The 17,976-nt window shown below is 36.7% G+C and overlaps 1 protein-coding gene across 1 annotated transcript in view; it reads left to right on the top strand.

Annotated features, from left to right (window-relative positions):
- The first annotated feature begins 252 nt into the window (after window positions 1-252).
- The window catches only part of MUC6 (mucin 6, oligomeric mucus/gel-forming), a 44,693-nt gene continuing 26,969 nt past the window's right edge, over window positions 253-17,976 (top strand). Inside the window, exons 1-15 of the mRNA XM_064714125.1 lie at window positions 253-304; window positions 5,521-5,583; window positions 8,865-9,105; window positions 9,716-9,842; window positions 10,959-11,046; window positions 11,446-11,555; window positions 12,522-12,729; window positions 13,512-13,634; window positions 14,300-14,420; window positions 14,739-14,877; window positions 15,036-15,140; window positions 15,480-15,552; window positions 15,819-15,956; window positions 16,791-16,952; window positions 17,431-17,525. Of these exons, the coding sequence (XP_064570195.1) occupies window positions 253-304; window positions 5,521-5,583; window positions 8,865-9,105; window positions 9,716-9,842; window positions 10,959-11,046; window positions 11,446-11,555; window positions 12,522-12,729; window positions 13,512-13,634; window positions 14,300-14,420; window positions 14,739-14,877; window positions 15,036-15,140; window positions 15,480-15,552; window positions 15,819-15,956; window positions 16,791-16,952; window positions 17,431-17,525 (1,845 nt within the window). The remainder of the gene's footprint in view (window positions 305-5,520; window positions 5,584-8,864; window positions 9,106-9,715; window positions 9,843-10,958; window positions 11,047-11,445; window positions 11,556-12,521; window positions 12,730-13,511; window positions 13,635-14,299; window positions 14,421-14,738; window positions 14,878-15,035; window positions 15,141-15,479; window positions 15,553-15,818; window positions 15,957-16,790; window positions 16,953-17,430; window positions 17,526-17,976) is intronic.

Genomic DNA, 17,976 nt, shown 5'->3' with positions numbered 1-17,976 from the left:
GGTTTGCATTTTCTTTTTTCTTCTTTTTCTAAGTGGCTTTTAGGTGTGTTGAACTTGATAAAGAGGAGATCCTGTTTGGCGGGTACTCTGCTGTTAGAATTTCTGCAAGCTGTGGGAATGAGGGAGGGCATTGCAATTCTATATATAAAGCATCCAAGCTTGAAGAGGGCAGCCTAGAAAGTGGCAGCGTTGGCACTGCCTGCTTGGAACAGAGGGGAGCACTGAGAACACTGCCCAGGCAGGGCGTGCATCATGCTCCCAACACTGGTACTGCTCATCTTCTGCAGTTTCCTGCACTCTGCCGGTAAGTCCGGGGTGCCTGGGCTCCTCTTGTTACATGGCTTGAAGGAAGATTGTAGTATGACATCACATGAGGTTCAGGTTTTGTTCTCCTTTCCCACAAACTGCAGAATTCAGTTAACATATTTTCTTCTCTTCTGCTTCATCTTAAAACACAACAAGTTATTTAATAAGTACATGGCTGAAATAAAATAATTTATTCTTCACTGTTTCAGAAAGTTGGTCACTGATTTGTTGGATTCTTCCCTAAAACTCATTCCCTAGTTACAGGAAATATTTTTAATGGACTGCTGTTGTATTTCCGAGTTGCCAAGCGCCTTCATCTTTCAGATGTTCATGATCCGGTGTCCTAGCGATGTCATTGCTGATATACATTGTATATCTTCTGTGTAGAGTGATAATCAGAATCATTTTTCTTTATGTGAACTGCAGAAAGCATTAAATATGAGCATTGTGTTGGCATTTCTTTTTTGAAGAATTATGAACAAATCCTATGCTGGAAAACAGGCAAATGGTTCTAGCCTAAAAATTTTACATCACTCTTGATGCATTCCTCCGTATATTATTCAGTTCAATCCTTCACTCTTTCTAAGAGGTCTGTCTTACTTTTTGGATCCAACCCACCTGTATACCAGATGAATCTGTAATTTCTCAAAGAAGATTTCATAGGTAAGTTCATTGACTCTGTAGCTACTCGGCTGCCTTACTCATTATTCCTCCTGTCCTGTTACCAGTGGATTTTTGGAGAATAAGTCTTTTTTTGCCATGGTTTGGCATGGCTTAAGATGTTTTGGGGTTTTTTTTAATCTCTTCTTTATATTCTCTTTAATCACCAGTTATTACAATTAGAATTTCAAGAAAAGATTTCAAGCTGCTGGAAAGCATACTTCGCTTGCTTTAGGTGAAACAAAGTTAAATTTATTTCTTCTGTGTTGTGTTTACAGCATTTAATGAATCATGTAGTTCAAATTGCATGAGGACATTTATTGCTCTTAAATCACTGGCTTAAACTGTAGCATGAAAATAATTAAAATATAACCAACTCAACCCTTTAGTAGACTCTCAGAGCCAATTTCTAACCTCAGCTGTATTGTTATAAATCAGGTGTAACTCCATTCACTGTATCAGCACCATTGTAACCAATATCAAGTCACGTACCTGAACGTTGGTCCTAACCCCAAGTTTTGCTGCCTGCAAGAGCAAAATTTCCATCTACATGACTTCCTGTTTTAGATAATAGATGTATTGATAGAAATACTTGCAATCAAATAGAAAATTGCTGTAGACACTTACACAGACACAAGCTTTATATGTAAACTTGGCCATCCCAAACCAGAATTTTTTCTGCAAAGGACTAAGTTGAATTTAAAGATAAAAAGCATAGAAGCAGGATCTAGAAAATTCTTACAGAGCAGTTTTTTCCTTTGGGATGTGTCAACATTTCAGTCCTTGGAATGCCTCACAAGATTGGAGACTCTGAGAATAAGCAGATTTCATTCTGTCAAGGAAAGATTTGAAATAAAGCAATTTTTGGATGTTGATTTGTACGTTCTTAAATAGGACAAGATGCAGGATGCTCATTGTTTTGAACTCTAGATCCAAGTGTTGTATCCTCAGAGTCTGACCAAAGCCAGGATTAATTCTCTTCTTTATGGGTCTGCATCCAAGTTCTGTACCTTGAGTCTGTCTCTAGGTAGAAATTGATTGTAAGGACATATATGTGATTATTTGATGTGGAATCTTATGGAAAGTGATAACAAGAAAATCAGTAAACGTGCTTGAGTTAAAAAAAAATCTGCAGAAACTTGAAACCTGATTAAAGCTGTTAGTTCTAGTCTTCGTAATAAGAGGTGCTGATTCATTGATTAAATCAAAGCATCACCTCTTTAGCTATTTCAATAATCAAAACTGCATGGATCCTTTTGAGAGGTTTGTGTACAGTCATACTTTTTCTTATGAAGTATGTAACTTATGCTGTTCACCTTGCTTTATGCTATATCTTATGTTTGCAAGAGACAAAGGGAGGTAAAAATTTCATACTGAGGAGAAATCATCATGAACATGTGCAACTAATAACTCATATCAGAGCTACAGCTTTAGCAGTACCCTCAGTGTTAAGTTGAATTTTAGGCTTCTATAATATGTTTTAAAGCTCTTGTCCTTTCCAGAACATCTGACATTTCAACATTTCTGTTTGTCTCCAATTAGAAGAGAAAAACAGAACTCTTTACAAAACAGAGATTTTAAATTATTTCTGCAAGTTGGAAGTACAAAGACTTCATTTCAGTGTTTTGTTTTCATTTTTTAGCTGATGTGAAATACTTTGATTGAAGCCAGTACAACATAAAATTGTATTTTCCCATAGGGATGTTTCGAAGTAACCAGAGTATAGGAACAAAATTACTTATTTCTTCATAGTACGTCATGTTCCCTGGTTTGTACTGCTGCTGTGAACTAGACAGGCTGACCACACAGAAACTGCACTTCAACAGATATCATTCTCAAGGAAGTTGGCCAGCTGGAGAAGAGTGGGAATTGGAAGTAAAACCTTCCTTTATCCAAGAGAAGTAAAACTCTGGGTAAAGTTCTACTGAGATAATTCAAAATAAGTATTTCTGTTGAGATAATTTAAAATAAGTATTTAATGTCATTTCTCAAAGGAAAACAGAATACTTGCAGTAATAGTAAAATGTCAGAAAGGAAGATTTCAGTACTTTTGAAATCTCATTTAACACTAGGACAGTTTTTTAAATGAAAAAAAATCTTAAATGATTGCAAAATACAACTTCTGCATAGCCATAGTCCTTGCTACATCTGTACAATCTGCCATTTTGTGTGCTTCTTGTTGATAGTGTTGCCAGGAAGATTTAACTATTCTCTTCAGAGTTGAGTGTGAGAAAAAGAATGTATATGCTGAGAATAATTACTGTACTGTAATTAGTATAATAGTTTGATCTGACAGGATATTGATTGGTAGATAGTCACCAAATGGCTCTGCATTTGTTTTATTAGCTAGTCTTTGGGCAAAAAGTTAAAGTGGATTTCATATCCATAGTTATTTTCAATCTAACCCTTGTACATGTGCATATAATCCAGGATGATTATTATGCTCAAATTTAATCTAAATACAAAACCTGAAGTGCATGTTAAATTTTGTTTGCCATGCTTAGGTGCTTGAGTTTGAAAAGCTATCAAACAGGCTTTGTGAACTGATTTGTCTGTTCTAATCTAAAATATTTGTCCATTAGATATTTTACTTTACATCAAGCTCTCTAGATAGATCTATCTTGAAGTAATGTTTTAGGTGTATATGCAATTCCTGCAAATCTAATATCCTTGGAAGGCAGCAGTTATACACTTCTAAATCCCATTCATAGGTGTTTAAAGTTTAGGATTAAGCTGTAATGATTGGAAAACTATAAAGCCAATACTAGATTATTGAACAAATGCAGGTATCAAAATCCAGGCATTCACAAAAGGAAGCAGCAACTCAAGGCATGAAGAGTGTTAGCTTGAAAGCCACAAACTGACCGTTCCTTTTTGTGGTGTGCTTACTGTGATGCACGGTTCACTAGGAACTTGGAAGGAGCATGCTGCATTTTGGAAATGCCTACTGAGTTGCAGGCCAACCGTGGAGGTTTTCTAAAACTCTGGCAAAATCTCAAAACAATTATTGGCCAGTGCTGACCAGTTCTAGACAACAAGGCAGCATGAGTAGGATTAGAATGATTTTGTGATGAGTGTGTCAGACAACTTGGGAGTGGCTGAATAAATGCCATTTTAAGCTATTAGAACAATTAGGATGGGAGCACTCAATTCACTGAATTTATATCCTTGATTTATTTCCCTTATGCCTAAATATTTATTGTATACAATTCTACCAGTATAGTATTTTAGCTCTTAAAAACTTAGATTAGGTTATTCAGATAACATCTTCGTTCAGCAAGTACTGCTTCATAGAAGAATTGAGGTATAGACTGTTGTGAATGTAGGAGATGTCTGAATCTGAAATCCAAAGCAAAAGGATGTGCTGAAACACTCAGTTCCAAAATTCCCTCTTGTGCTTTTACCTAGCCTTACATAAAAGGCAGAGCCTCACCTGTTTTCCTGCAGCACATGGCAAATACTACCTCACCTTCAGCAGCACAGCATGGAATTGGCTGAGAGTCTGCTCCAGCTGGTGAGCTCCCTGGAGGCTTCCACTCACTGCAGTATCCAAGGAAGCAACAGCACCCTGCAGAGCTGTAGGTTATATATAGATATTTATGTGGATTTGGCCTGGTTTATTTGATGAAAGAAACCTTCTGCCACAACATTTTCTATATTGCAAAAGATCCTAAACAGGTAATAAAGAATTGCATGGGTTCTACAAGATACTTGCTCCTGCTATCTTAGAAATGCCAGACATGAGAAAATTTAAATTTGAGTAGCACATTTCTGAAGCACCTCAGGTCTTTATTCCTGCATCTTGTTTAGGTTTTTACCACCCAGCTATTGACTCTGAGAGTTCACTTCAGCAGTGCTGGAGGAAAATGCTGGGTGAAACAGCCTTTGGGTATCTGTGAGAAAATGGAGCAGTTGTGCTCATGCAGCAGGTCTGCATTTGACATGGTAAAGGAACCACACTGCAGTCAGCATTTGCTCAGCATTCCTTGGCTTCTCCTAACCAAACCAGGCTTTGTGAAGAGGTGTGTGGAAGGGAGCAGGTGACAGCTTGCATCATTCTGCCTTAACGTGAACAGCAAAGGCAACAACTATGCCTGGGGATTTCCTGTCTTCAGCTCCAGATCCCACAGCTCTTGTGAAGAGCACACAGGACAATTATTCCCCATGTTTTCACACTTTTGGCTATTCCTTCCACTACTTCTACCCAGATGGTGAAACAAGAACTGAAAAACATAAGTAAAGATTTATCCCACTTTTTTTAACAGGAACATAGGATTTTAGTAGGAAGTGTAGGAGCTCTCATATTGCTTTGAATTTCTGGCAAATTTTGGAAACATTTGTCCGGTGCAGACTAATTTTCTATTACCTGATTATGTAATAGGAATTATGTGATTTTCCATTATAATTGTCATTCATATTTGTGTGACAGAGCACAGTTCGTATGTGCTGACCCTGCTTTGGCTTACAGCATGCTTAAAAATAAATAAATATACAAATATTCCACTTCTTTTGCTCAGAGGATAACTTCCTTGTGTTGTCTTTTTCCTTTCACAGCTTTTGAAGGAAATTATTGGTCCCCTATTCTTCTCCAAAAACAGAAAGAATCTCTACAAAGAAGTAAGTGTCTGACCTGATTTTAATGTTTGCATTCAAGTGTGAGTGACAGCTCTATTCAGTGTCAAGTCCATATTGCAGAAGGCACCGTACAAACCACATAATAAAAATAAGTCTTTGCCTCAAGGAGCATATGTTTTGAAGCATTAAATTTTAGAGATTCCTAAAGAAGACTTTGCATGTAAAAAGACTGTAAAATGCGTTGCCTCACTGGGGTAAGGTTTAAACTAAATGGAAAGTGCTTCAGTGTACCATGCTGAGGTTTTGATGCCTGAGGATAGAAATTGTGAGCAGTTTAATAGCCTTCCACTTTTAGAAATATGCTATTGGGGTAATTTGTGTGATATGTTTGATTTTCATTCCTACACATTACTGCCTAATACTATCTGAAAATTTAGGATATGGATTCTTTTGATATTGCAAAATCCAGGAAACTAAATAAAGCTCATTCTTCATATAGATTAGGTCTGTGAAAATTGTTTTAAAGATTTCAGGTTAAAACAAATTTATATGCAAATGGACAATCAGAGTGTGGAATACTTCTTCCTCATCTTTATAACCAGCAGCCAGAGTGGGGTCAGAGTAGGACAGATTTCTGCTTCAGTGCTCAGCTGTGCCAGCTGCTGCCACACTTCTGGGTAGTTTACCAGCAGTTTTCCCTGAACTCCAAAGAATGACTTGTGTGCATCCATCCAAATCCAAATCTGTATGCAAAATTAACTCCAGCCACCTACTTACTGTAAATTTGTGCTAGTCCTTCTGAGTATGAAAAATACAAATAGTAAGGTACTACTCTCTTATTTGTGTAAAACAATCTGCAATGCCAAAACAAAAGAAATTAGCATAATATTTAAAATATTAGCTATCAGAAGTATGGTTGGAAAGGCAAGTATCCTTAAACTGTTAACTCATAATTAAAATTCAATGGCAAATTTTGACTGTAGTTATTGTCGAATTTTCTACTACAAAGAAATTTTGGTTCTGTTCAAAATGGTAGTGGACAAGGACTTGGAAGCCAGAGCACAAGGGAGTGGTAAGCAGAAAAATCTCAATAGCCTCACATAATTCCCTGAACTGAAAAAAATTGGAGACTGAGAGAATATCTGTGGAAGTATAAATGCCTGATCTGATGGCAGTCTTCCCTTGGGCAAGCTTTTAATGGTCACTGCTGGAAATAAAATACAGAGCTACATCAACCCTTAGGCAGAGCCAACAATTTTCACATGTTCTTTTCTGAAGAAATGTGAGGCACTGACTTCTAAATTTGAATTTAATTAAATAATCATTTAGTTTTCCATGTCCATGGCAAGAAGGAATAAATGTCATCATGCAAACATGATATATGTTATGGGATATGATGTTACTCTGCTACAGGATACAGAAGGCTATGGCCCTTCTGAAAACACAAAATTTTCACAAGATCCTTTCCAAAATAAGTAAGGACACACGTCCTAATATTCTGATTTTTTTTCTCTCCTAGTCTATTTACAGACAATCTTCCTACTAATTCACATTTTTACGGTTTTACAGTAAAATACGCTTTGCTTCTGCAAACCATTAAAAATCAATTCTCTGTTCTCCAAAGCTTGTTGCATTCCAGTAGCCGAATGAACTTCTTTATCCCATTTGGGGTAAATGTGGAGGTGTAGAAGAAAAATAATTATATAAAATGAAAATTTGTTATAATAAGCATTTATTTAGACAGAAGAAACTGCGAGGGGCTTGAATTAGGAGAATTCTCATTCAGTATAAGCATAGAGAAGCTACATGGAGTTCATCCGTAAAGTAAAAATAGCTGAAAAACTTTTAGTCTGACAAAAAATTCTCTACTATTTCAGAACTCATCTCTGTCTGCTCTCTGTTCCTACAGCAATAGAAACAGTAGAGCGTGATATAGACTAATTAAAAGAAAATCCCTAGATTTTATTTAGTAAAAGCTGAACTCAAAAGACAAACACATAATCTGGATTTAAACTTGCTTGAGTTATTGACATTCCCATTTGTTATTTTTCTTTGATAAGATTTAAATAAAAACAAATACAGTGACCATGCTCCTGTGTTTATTGAAAGGGGTGCCTCTTGCACTCTGACCATTGTGTAGCCCTGGGTAATCATTCCTTGGCACGCTCTGGCGTTTGGTGGTCAGTATCACTCAGGCACAGTATATTAAACTAGCTGGACTTGGGCATGAAGGGTCAGTGATAACAATCAGACAATTCCTATTTTCCAGTCAGACCTTCAGGACAGAACAGAAGTGTGGAAGAGGAGTACTTTTTGCCAACAGGTAACTGCTCACTGGGAAACAGTATTTTCTGCATCACCTGGATAAAACCATTTGTGCATTGTGTAGTTATTTGATCTCTCCTTTACAGTTAAAAGAGATGTTTTGTCTTTAAAACAATAAATGTAAATTGCATGTAGATTTTGATAAACTTACCTGATACTTTGTAACTCTAAGATATATGCTAAGATACCTGAGCTTCATATGATACCATAAGCAGAAATAATTAAAAAATGAAAGTAACAATCTTAAGTCTGGAAATGCAGAACTGAGGACATGATTTTAGGTACTTCAATAAAATTATCAGCTTCAGAGGGACTGTTCAAATGCTGTAAGTAGGTGGAGAACTATGTAACAGCAGGTGCTGGAGTTGTATCTCTTTTTTTTTCTGGACTCATTTCCACATATGAACATCTCTCTATTCAGATGAACATTTCAGACTACTTCTTAAAAATTAAAACTGATTAAAACAATCCATATATTTATAAAAATGGCTGGAACTTTGTCACATAAATACACAGTTGAGAGGGTGTGGAATTACAAGCTGGACTTTGAAGACTGTCTTTGGATATCTGGTGATTGACTGTGCAGTTAATCATGATAGAGTAATGCCATAGCTTGGTAAATGCTGTGCCTGAAATGTTAAGGCTCTGTCCAGTAACAAGCTGTCACCTTTGCAAACAGATCTAGCAGACCGAAATAAGAAGGTAAATCTTTATATTACCTTAGGAGTTGAAAGGGCTTTTCCTAATCTAGGAAGTTAGGGAATTCTCCTCTGCTTACAGTAAATGAGAATTTTGCTCTCACTCCTAATATTGTTTCACTTCCTGACTTGAGATAAATTTCTGAGATTACAAAAGAATAAAAAAACAAACAGAGGGCTAGAATGTTGTTTACAGAATTAATCTGAGCAGAAGCTTAATAGCTTGTCCTAGTATTTATATTTGAAATGCTAATTAAAATGAGCAAATATGCTAAATCCATGTTTCTTTCTCTTTTGTAGTTTTGAGCAAGGATTCCTGTTCTACCTGGGGAGGAGGGCATTTTTCAACATTTGATAAATACCAGTATGACTTCAGTGGGACTTGCAACTACATCTTCGCAACTGTATGTGATGAGACCAGCCCAGACTTCAACATTCAGTTCCGTCGTGGGCTGGACAAAAAAATTGCAAGGATCATTATTGAGCTTGGACCTTCTGTTGTCATTGTTGAGAAAGGCAGCATTTCTGTCAGGAGTGTTGGGTAAGATTCTGCCATGAATGGGGCATGAAGTGCTTAGAGAAGGCAGGGAGTTATATAACAGGTGCAGGGAGTTATATCGCAGATGCACTGACAACTGCTTTGTGTCAAAAATTACTAAAGTTAACACACCTAACTGAACTATACTCTCCTATATATTGCTTCCCATCAAGCACTCATACTCTACAACATTCTGTTTTTGGGTTTCTCTGATATTGTCAATTTTCAGTCATAATTCTTTTATTAAAATGCCATAGACTCTTCTCAGGATAATCAGCATTAGTTTCACTATAATCAGCTTCATGGTTCTTGAAACAAATAACTGTGCTCTAATAAAACCAAACCAAGTGAAGATGCCAAGTCCTGTGCAAATATTGTCAGTAGTAGAATCACTGCAACCCATTTTTGGGTGATGCTACTATGAAACTGCTTATGTGGATTTTCAATCAACAGAAACCTTCATGTGTTTTGAAATGTCACAGTTAAAAAGGAAAAAAATTCTGTGTCATGTTGCTGCAAGTACTCAGACTGGGTATGTATCATATCCAAAATAAATAACTAATACCTGCAAAATCTTGCTATGAGATTGGTTTCTCTTCTCACCTTGTTTCAGTGTCATTCAGTTGCCTTACACCAGCAATGGAATCCAAATAGCACCTTATGGACGCAACATCCGCCTGGTAGCCAAGCTGATGGAGATGGAACTGGTGGTCATGTGGAACAATGATGACTACCTCATGGTTAGTAAAATATTCTCATAGAGCAGGGAAGAAAATTCTCACTGATTTACTGGAATGGCAAGAACTCTCTGAACTTAATGGGTGCTTTTGCATGTATTTACTATTTTGATATTTATTCTTTTCCTGTTGTATCCATTCGTCTTGAAATAATCAACTTTGCATATTACTTTCCCTTGCAGCGTTGGTAGTTAGCTAAAGCCACCAGTGCTGAGATTTGTGGATACTTGCACACATTTTAATCTTTCCTCAGGGTGTTCCAGCAGCTGCAATCTTTTTCTTAAGAGATGTTTAAAGTTGTGTAGAACTTAATATTGGATGCCATAGTTTCAACTTTTTTATTGGGCTTCCCTGGGACATCTTTTGGTTTCAAATCTCGAGTGCTTCTACCAGTTTCTTTTCTCTTTCCTTTTTCAGAATCTTCTCAGGTTTTCTTTTCAAAATCTCCAATACATTTTCTCAGTGTGACCTTCATATTATTACCACAAAAGACACTGAATTCTAAATTGATTAAGTTGGCTAAAACAAGGAGATGTAGAAAATTGTCTGGGAGATTTATCAGCATTATTATCACAAATATAAGAGAAAATGCTAGTGTTGGGTTAATCTGACTGTACAAAGAATATAGTTTTATTTCTCTGATCTAAGATTTTCATAATAATTCATTGTTTGTAGCCAGTAGTAATACTATCATTTTAGTCTCCAGAACAACAGAGAACTGAATAACCTTCTTCTGAAAATAGATTTTCTTCCTGTAACCTTAAGTTCCTTAAGAGAAGAAACCTGAAATTTGTGCTCTGTCAACAGAGATATTAGCAAGGCTTCAGCATTATTTTCTTTTTTTTTCCTGGATCCTTAGAATGTTATCGCCCCTCAATTCCCTGTGTCTTCAAATTTTATTCTTTTTATTAAATACTAATTTTAAAAAAAATCACTATTTGCCTATTGGGAAAAGACTTCGCTGTACACAAAATTCTTCCTCCAAAAAGTCACTGAAATTAATGAGAAGAATCACTTTTAATTGAGTGCTTGCACTGAATTTGTTTGAGAAAGGTATTGCTGTATAGATAATTATACTTAGGGTGATCCTTTAAAATATTTTGTTCTATTTTATTTTAGGTTTTGGCTGAAAAAAAATATATGGGGAAAACATGTGGAATGTGTGGGAACTATGATGGTTATGAATTGAATGAATTTGTCCGTGAAGGTAAGAGACAAGGACATTTCAGAAAGGAGGAGAATGAGTTAAAGTGAGTCAAGGTGAAAATTGAATACTGTGATAGCATTGCTGTGTATCAGAATTGAGTAAAGCAGTCCCATGGGGCACCAACATGCCTCATATGATTATGCTACACTCTGTTATCTGCTATAAGCATAATACAATGGGTTCCTCACACAAGTGATAAGGACTCTTATCTTTTAGAAACAGGTGGTAAGGATCACACTCTCCTGACTTCCACAAGAGGCAGTTGTTATCATTGGGAAAATTAACTAGTAGGACATTTAACAGTCAAGGAGTAAAATCTGAGTTTTGCTACATCACAGCAACAAGTAAACAAATCAATGCAGTCTTTTTCCTGACAAATTATAACCCTTTAATTTCCAGGTAAATTGCTGGATACATATAAATTTGCTGCATTACAAAAAATGGATGATCCATCAGAGATCTGCCTGTCTGAGGAGATACCAATTTCTGCTGTTCCTCACAAAAAATATGTAAGAAAGATCTTCTTGGATTCTCTGCAGCATGACTCTTAGCAGGGGGCAAGATAAATAGAAATCAACAACAGAGGGGTAGTGGTTTCATAAAAATTACTACCTATGAAAATAGGTACAGTCAACATCTGTATAGCATGATAGGAGAAAGAAAAGGAGTTCTTTGCATTAAAACCACATTTGAATAAAAGGCCACAGCTGATTTTGAGGCTAGATTTAAACCACTCATAAAAATCAACCAGCATTTAGCTCAGAACTTTCTGGGATTCCAAGCAGGTTATCACAGGAAATTCATGGAAACCAATAAAGCTTTAAGACCTTTTTATCTAACACCTGGAGACCTGATAGTATAAGCTGTACAGATTTGAAGATATTCACAATGCCTACGACATATTGCCAGATAACACCACTGATAACAGGGACAACCACCATCCGCAGCTATCACAGTTCTAAGTGAAAAGAAAATCAGTGTGCCTGAGAACCTTTGAGACCTTACACTGCAGTAGGCACATGATAGGCAACACAAACATGCAGGCACCAGAAATGCACCAAGTGTGTGCTCCAAGAGGAATGAATTTTGTGATCTTCTCATCTGGGATGTTTTTCTTGGAACATGTTGTCTCATGTTTGCCACGAGACAACACATTTCCTGTGTGTAATGTTCTCAGCCATTTTTAGGGGGGCTGATGGCACAGCAAGTGACTTAATTTTCAACGTAATGAGAAGTGGAATTATTTCAATATATCAAGTTCTTTCTGTTGTACAATGAATTTATATTCCTTTCTATCTGTGAACTTCTCATGCATTTTAAGTCAAATATCCATTATAAAACTCTGGGGGGAAAAGCAAACAAAGTAACAAGAAAATCTAGCATATTACTAGGAATAACTAGCAGTGTTATTCCGCTGTGGTTTTCATATGAAGGAAACACCACCAGGAACAATATTCTTTCTTTTTTTAATACAGGCTGTGATCTGCTCTCAGCTACTTAATTTGGTGTCACCAACCTGCAGTGTGCCCAAGGATAGGTTTGTCATTCGTTGCCAGCTTGATATGCAGGACTGCAGTGAGCCAGGACAAAACAACTGCACTTGCTCTACACTGTCAGAGTATTCCAGGCAATGTGCCATGTCCCACCAAATGGTGTTCAACTGGAGAACTGAAAACTTCTGCTGTAAGTTCAAATGGTTTATTCATGAGAGACTGTGCTTAACTTTTTTTCTGTGTCTTAAATAGAGGGATAATGATAATAACCGGAATATTTTAAAAAGTCTCTACTGTCTTTAATCAAACAAATGATTTTCTACAGAGAACAGTGTTCTTTGATAAAGCTGTAAGGAGGGCAGGGAAGCCCCAAAGAGGAAAGCTCAAAACAGAGCTCCTATGTCTAGATCAGTGACAATAAAGTAGATAAACATCCACCAAGTGAAAACTGTTTAACTTCTCAAACTTCCTACAGGGGGCTGCTTGTTCTAAGAAGAGTTTTCTTATTACTGTACTTGGAAAATTAGCCAGTGAAGAGAGAGCACTTTTAAATAGCCCCCGAAGTCTTTGAATCTTTTCACTAATAATTGCCATAGCTCCTTTTATTAAAATATTATTTTCAGTAGTCCTTTTCAGATGTTCTTATTTACAATGACTACTTGGAAGCAAAACCTTGAAGTACTACAGAAATCTGATTTTTGGTACTTCATTAGGCCGCAGTATGGCCTGTTTGCCATTCTCCAAGCTTCTGAAAAAATGTTGCCAATTTTTTGAGCAAGAAAAATTAAAGAAAGCCAGAGTGAATATATGATGATTTATGAATAAAGAGTACTCAAATGTAGAAATTAATATTGAAGCAGGATAAAAGATTGTTAGTGTCAGAAATCAGAAGGTCTTTTCCTTGCTAGGTAGCAGGTGTAATATTCTATGTTTACACTTTAAAAATCTTAACACTCCTACTGTTTGTTGCAGCTGTGGGAAAATGTTCTGCAAACCAAATCTATGAGGAATGTGGTTCTCCGTGTATTAAAACCTGTTCCAACCCAGAGTACAGCTGTTCCAGTCACTGTACCTATGGCTGCTTTTGTCCAGAAGGTATCATTTCATCTTATTCTTAATGGATCACACAAATGTTTTTTGCACATATCCAGTCAAGTGGAATGGACTGCTTAATAATGAACTAGCTGTGCATTTCAGGGCATTGTGCTGCTAGAACTGCTCTTTCTCAGGTAACATAATGTAACTGGAGTCTTGAGTAATTGTGGTCCTTCAAGATGGTTGGTCACTCTTCACAAGAACAGAGCTATGAATACATTTTCTCACAAGGCCATGGTTTGTGATGGGATAAAGATATGCCGTCTGCTTAAAGTTCTTTACTTAAATATACATTGATCGGACACCAGGAAGAGGTAGCATGCTTTAGAGTATTTCTGCAGTATTATGGGAATTTTGTAAATTCCCTTTAAAATAATTCAAGATCAACTCATTACAGAAATTGTGATTATTATTATCATTTGTATTTCAAAATAGGACAATTGACTTTGCTTTCATATGACAAAGTAGTCAAAAGCTGTTGTCACTTGTGAATATTCAGTTTCATTTCAATTAGGAGAAAATATCCTGCGTGTTACATCTCAGAGTATGGACACTGGCTGTGCAAGAACAGCATTCTCAGGCTAATTTCAGAAAGCACTCAAGCCATAATTACTGTAGTGCTAAATGAGGATGGAGAAAAATGTTTTGTTTATCTTCTTTGGCAGGAACTGTTCTTGATGATATCTCGAAAAATCGGACATGTGTTCACATCAGCCAGTGTCCATGTACACTGAATGGGAAAACATATGCTCCTGGTGAGACAATGAAAGCAGCTTGTAGGACCTGGTGAGTAGCAACAGATACTTCCATGGGAGAATAAAAAATACCTTTACCAGACCATTGGAAAATTTTGCCTAAAAATTTTTTTCGAAGGGCAGCACCTTTCACAGTTTTGGAAAGTTTACTGACAATCCATACAAGAGTTTTGCAATTTTGAATTAAGATGAGCAACTTAAACTGATATATGTAGACAAAGAAAATCAAAGCATAGGAAACAAAAAGAGATAAGTGATAAAAACAACGTATTTCATTGCTAGGAAGTGGCTGAGCTTTTAGAGCATGAAGAAAAGAATAATCTTGCACAGAATTTCTTGTTTTCTGCAGTAAATGTGTGATGGGTCAGTGGAACTGCAAAGACTTGCCCTGCCCTGGAAGGTGTTCCCTGGAAGGAGGCTCCTTTGTTACCACGTTTGATTCGAGGCCATATCGATTCCACGGGGTTTGCACTTATGTTCTTATGAAGGTAATTTCAACAGACTATCAGATGGATATATTTTAGTCAGTATTTGGTTTCCTATTGGAACCCAAACTGAGGACTTCATAAGATACACATTTATTCTGCGAAACATTGTTATAGTAACATGGCTTCCCTTTTTACTTTTCTTTTCCATTTCCTTCCAGAGTTCCAGCCTGCCACACAATGGAACCCTAATGGCTGTGTATGAAAAGACTGGTTATTCTCATTCTGAGACCTCACTTAGTGCTATAATTTACCAATCTACAAAGGTAGGTATTCCCTCCACAGGTTCCATCCAGGATTTTATCACTAGATTAGCAAAATAAGTGCTCAAAGTCATTGCTGGTAGCTTGAACTTAAAAATTATGGTGGATAAATACTGAAGATATGTTTCTGCTCATGTATACACAGTAAATATCTCAGTTGCTACATCAACTCAGGAAGGTATTTTCAGAGTGAAAGCTAAAAGCAGCATGTTATAGTTTGAGAAAATGCTTGAATTAATTTTTTTCTTTTACATAGATCATCGACAGTACAGTTGCTTAACTTAACATATAAATACCATCTGTAAAGATAGTTACTTCTGGTTCCATGTCCTCTTCTTACAGGACAAAATTGTGATTTCTCAGAATGATCTCCTTACTGATGATGATGAACTCAAGCGGCTGCCTTACAGATCAGGTAAAAAACAAAGGGGGAATATAAGTTATATCCAAATTAAATTGTCTGTTTTTACACAACCCAGCATCTTTCACAATCTTTCAATTGCTAATACCAGGGGTTTTAGAGGAAGGTTAAAGTCTATCCTGCTGCATCTGTTCCTCTGTGGAGAGTTGTGTGTGGGAGAAGAGTTGTAGACAGAGTGCTAGAACATTTATATATGTGTTAAAATCGTTACCTTTCAGCATCACCAACATCTCTATTTTTAAACGTGCTTGTTCCTTCAGGAGACATCACTGTTTTCAGACAGTCCTCCATGTACGTTCAGATGCAGACAAACTTTGGGCTGGAACTTGCAGTTCAAACGTCACCTGTGTTCCAGGCCTACGTGAAAGTTGGATCACAATTCAAAGGCAGAACACTTGGTAAGTAAGCAAATCCCCTTGCAAAAGATGAAATGTAGGGAGTATAATTTTGATAACTTAGTATTCATCTTTTAGGAAATCAATTTTCTTCTCGAGATTCAGAGAAAAAAAAAAACATTGGAAACTGAATTGATTTTTCACTAATAACTTTAAAATTAATCAAAGAAACTAAAGGTGTTGCATTTTTCATACATAACACAATGCTGTTCTGTACTTTATGTATGCCTTTTTAAATATGTGGTATACTACATAATGAAGGAGCAACAAATAAGTCTGTGTGGTGTCTGCATCTTGGAGCACAAAGTTCTTTGAATGTAGTGCACGACCACTGTAAACACAATGAGCATAAGAATCTAAAAGCTTCTGAGCTGGAAATCACCAGATGGAGATGTTTATTGCACGGCAACATTAGCCACACAAGTGTATTTTGCATTCTGATTATGGGGAATTACAGAGAGGCTTTGGCTTTTACAAAAGCCTAAATGCATATTCTTTGTCATTATGCATTTAATATACGTAAGAAAACATGCAACTTCAAAAGTTTTTCATGGCCTTTCTTTTTAACATTATTTAAAACCACTTTTTTCTGAAAAAAGACAAAAACTTCTGTATGATTTTGTCATTGACTAGAAGCTGACACTCAACTTGAGGAGGCAGAGGCTCAGTGACTTAATATGTACATAATCAACATTCTCTGGCTACTTGACCTGAGTAGTCATTGACACTCTATGTAGAACTTCTGAATCAATTGTCTCACTGTTATAGAATGAAACATAGGCCACTGTGCACATGTTCTTTAATTTCCGCCATCCCTTGCATTTCTGATGTTGTCAGGTTTGTGTGGCAATTACAATGGAGACACTACAGATGACTTCATGACTAGCATGGACATCACTGAAGGGACAGCCTCCCTGTTTGTAGATTCCTGGAGGGCAGGAAATTGCCATCCTGCCTTAGAGAGAGAGACTGACCCTTGCGCTTTGAGCCAGCTGAACAGTAAGTACATGATGCTGTGGTAACTAATCTCTCCAGCTGGCTTTGTCTGACACTTCCATAAGGCCATACCAGGGAAATGAGAGAGCTGCGCAGAAACAGAGACTGAGAGGATTGGACCTCACAAATTCAGATCTGGGATTGAGATGATGAATGAGAGTGGTATGATCTGTCTAGTGAAACTGCAATGTCCACAGGTGTCTTAGGTTTGCTCAGCAGTACTGAGACTGAAATCCAGGTTTTCTCTTCCCAACTCTCTATTGCTATTGGTCTTAAAAAAAATAAATTGTGAAAAAGAAAAAATAGCTCTACTGAGCTACTTGTACAAGAATAGAGTCTGCAAGCTAACAAGCTAGGAATTGTCCTATTGTTCAGTGCATCATTGCCGAAAGTTCGCCTAAAACACCAAATTTTTGAAAATTTCCTTTTCCATTTCCCCCCTAACTTTCCCTTTTTAATGTTTATTGTTTACTTTCATTAGAAATATCTGCTGAGACTCATTGCTCCATTCTGACCAAGAAGGGTACAGTGTTTGAGAAATGCCATGCTGTGGTGAACCCCATTCCTTTCTACAAGGTATGAAGTTGTTATGATGGATGTTGTACAGAAGGAGTCCAAATATAAACCAGATTGTACTCATATACGGTGTCCCACGCATTGAATCAGCAATGCAGAGAAGCTTAGGAACAGGTCTGGTTTTGAAAATTATGTCTCCACCACACTGAAAGTCTGTTTGGTCACAGGCACCAGTCCCATCCCTGTGAATCAGAAAATATTTTTGCTCATGCTGCAGTTGTCCATGACAACAACTTTAACTGTGCAAAGTGTCGATTTTACCATGTGCATAATTGAGTTTAGTACTTGTCAATCTACACAAAACATTTGGAATATTAAAAGTGAGAAGCAGCAAATGAACAAAGGCATTTTTTAGGGTACTAAGTATATTTTATTTACATCAGCAATGCAATTACTCAGATATTTTCCATGAGATTTAGTTATGCAGTAATATGTATCTTGTGTGACGTGT

The sequence above is a fragment of the Zonotrichia leucophrys genome, chromosome 5 (assembly GCF_028769735.1).
Source record: "Zonotrichia leucophrys gambelii isolate GWCS_2022_RI chromosome 5, RI_Zleu_2.0, whole genome shotgun sequence".
Classification (NCBI taxonomy): domain Eukaryota; kingdom Metazoa; phylum Chordata; class Aves; order Passeriformes; family Passerellidae; genus Zonotrichia; species Zonotrichia leucophrys.
This window is presented reverse-complemented; position numbering and strand designations above follow the sequence as displayed.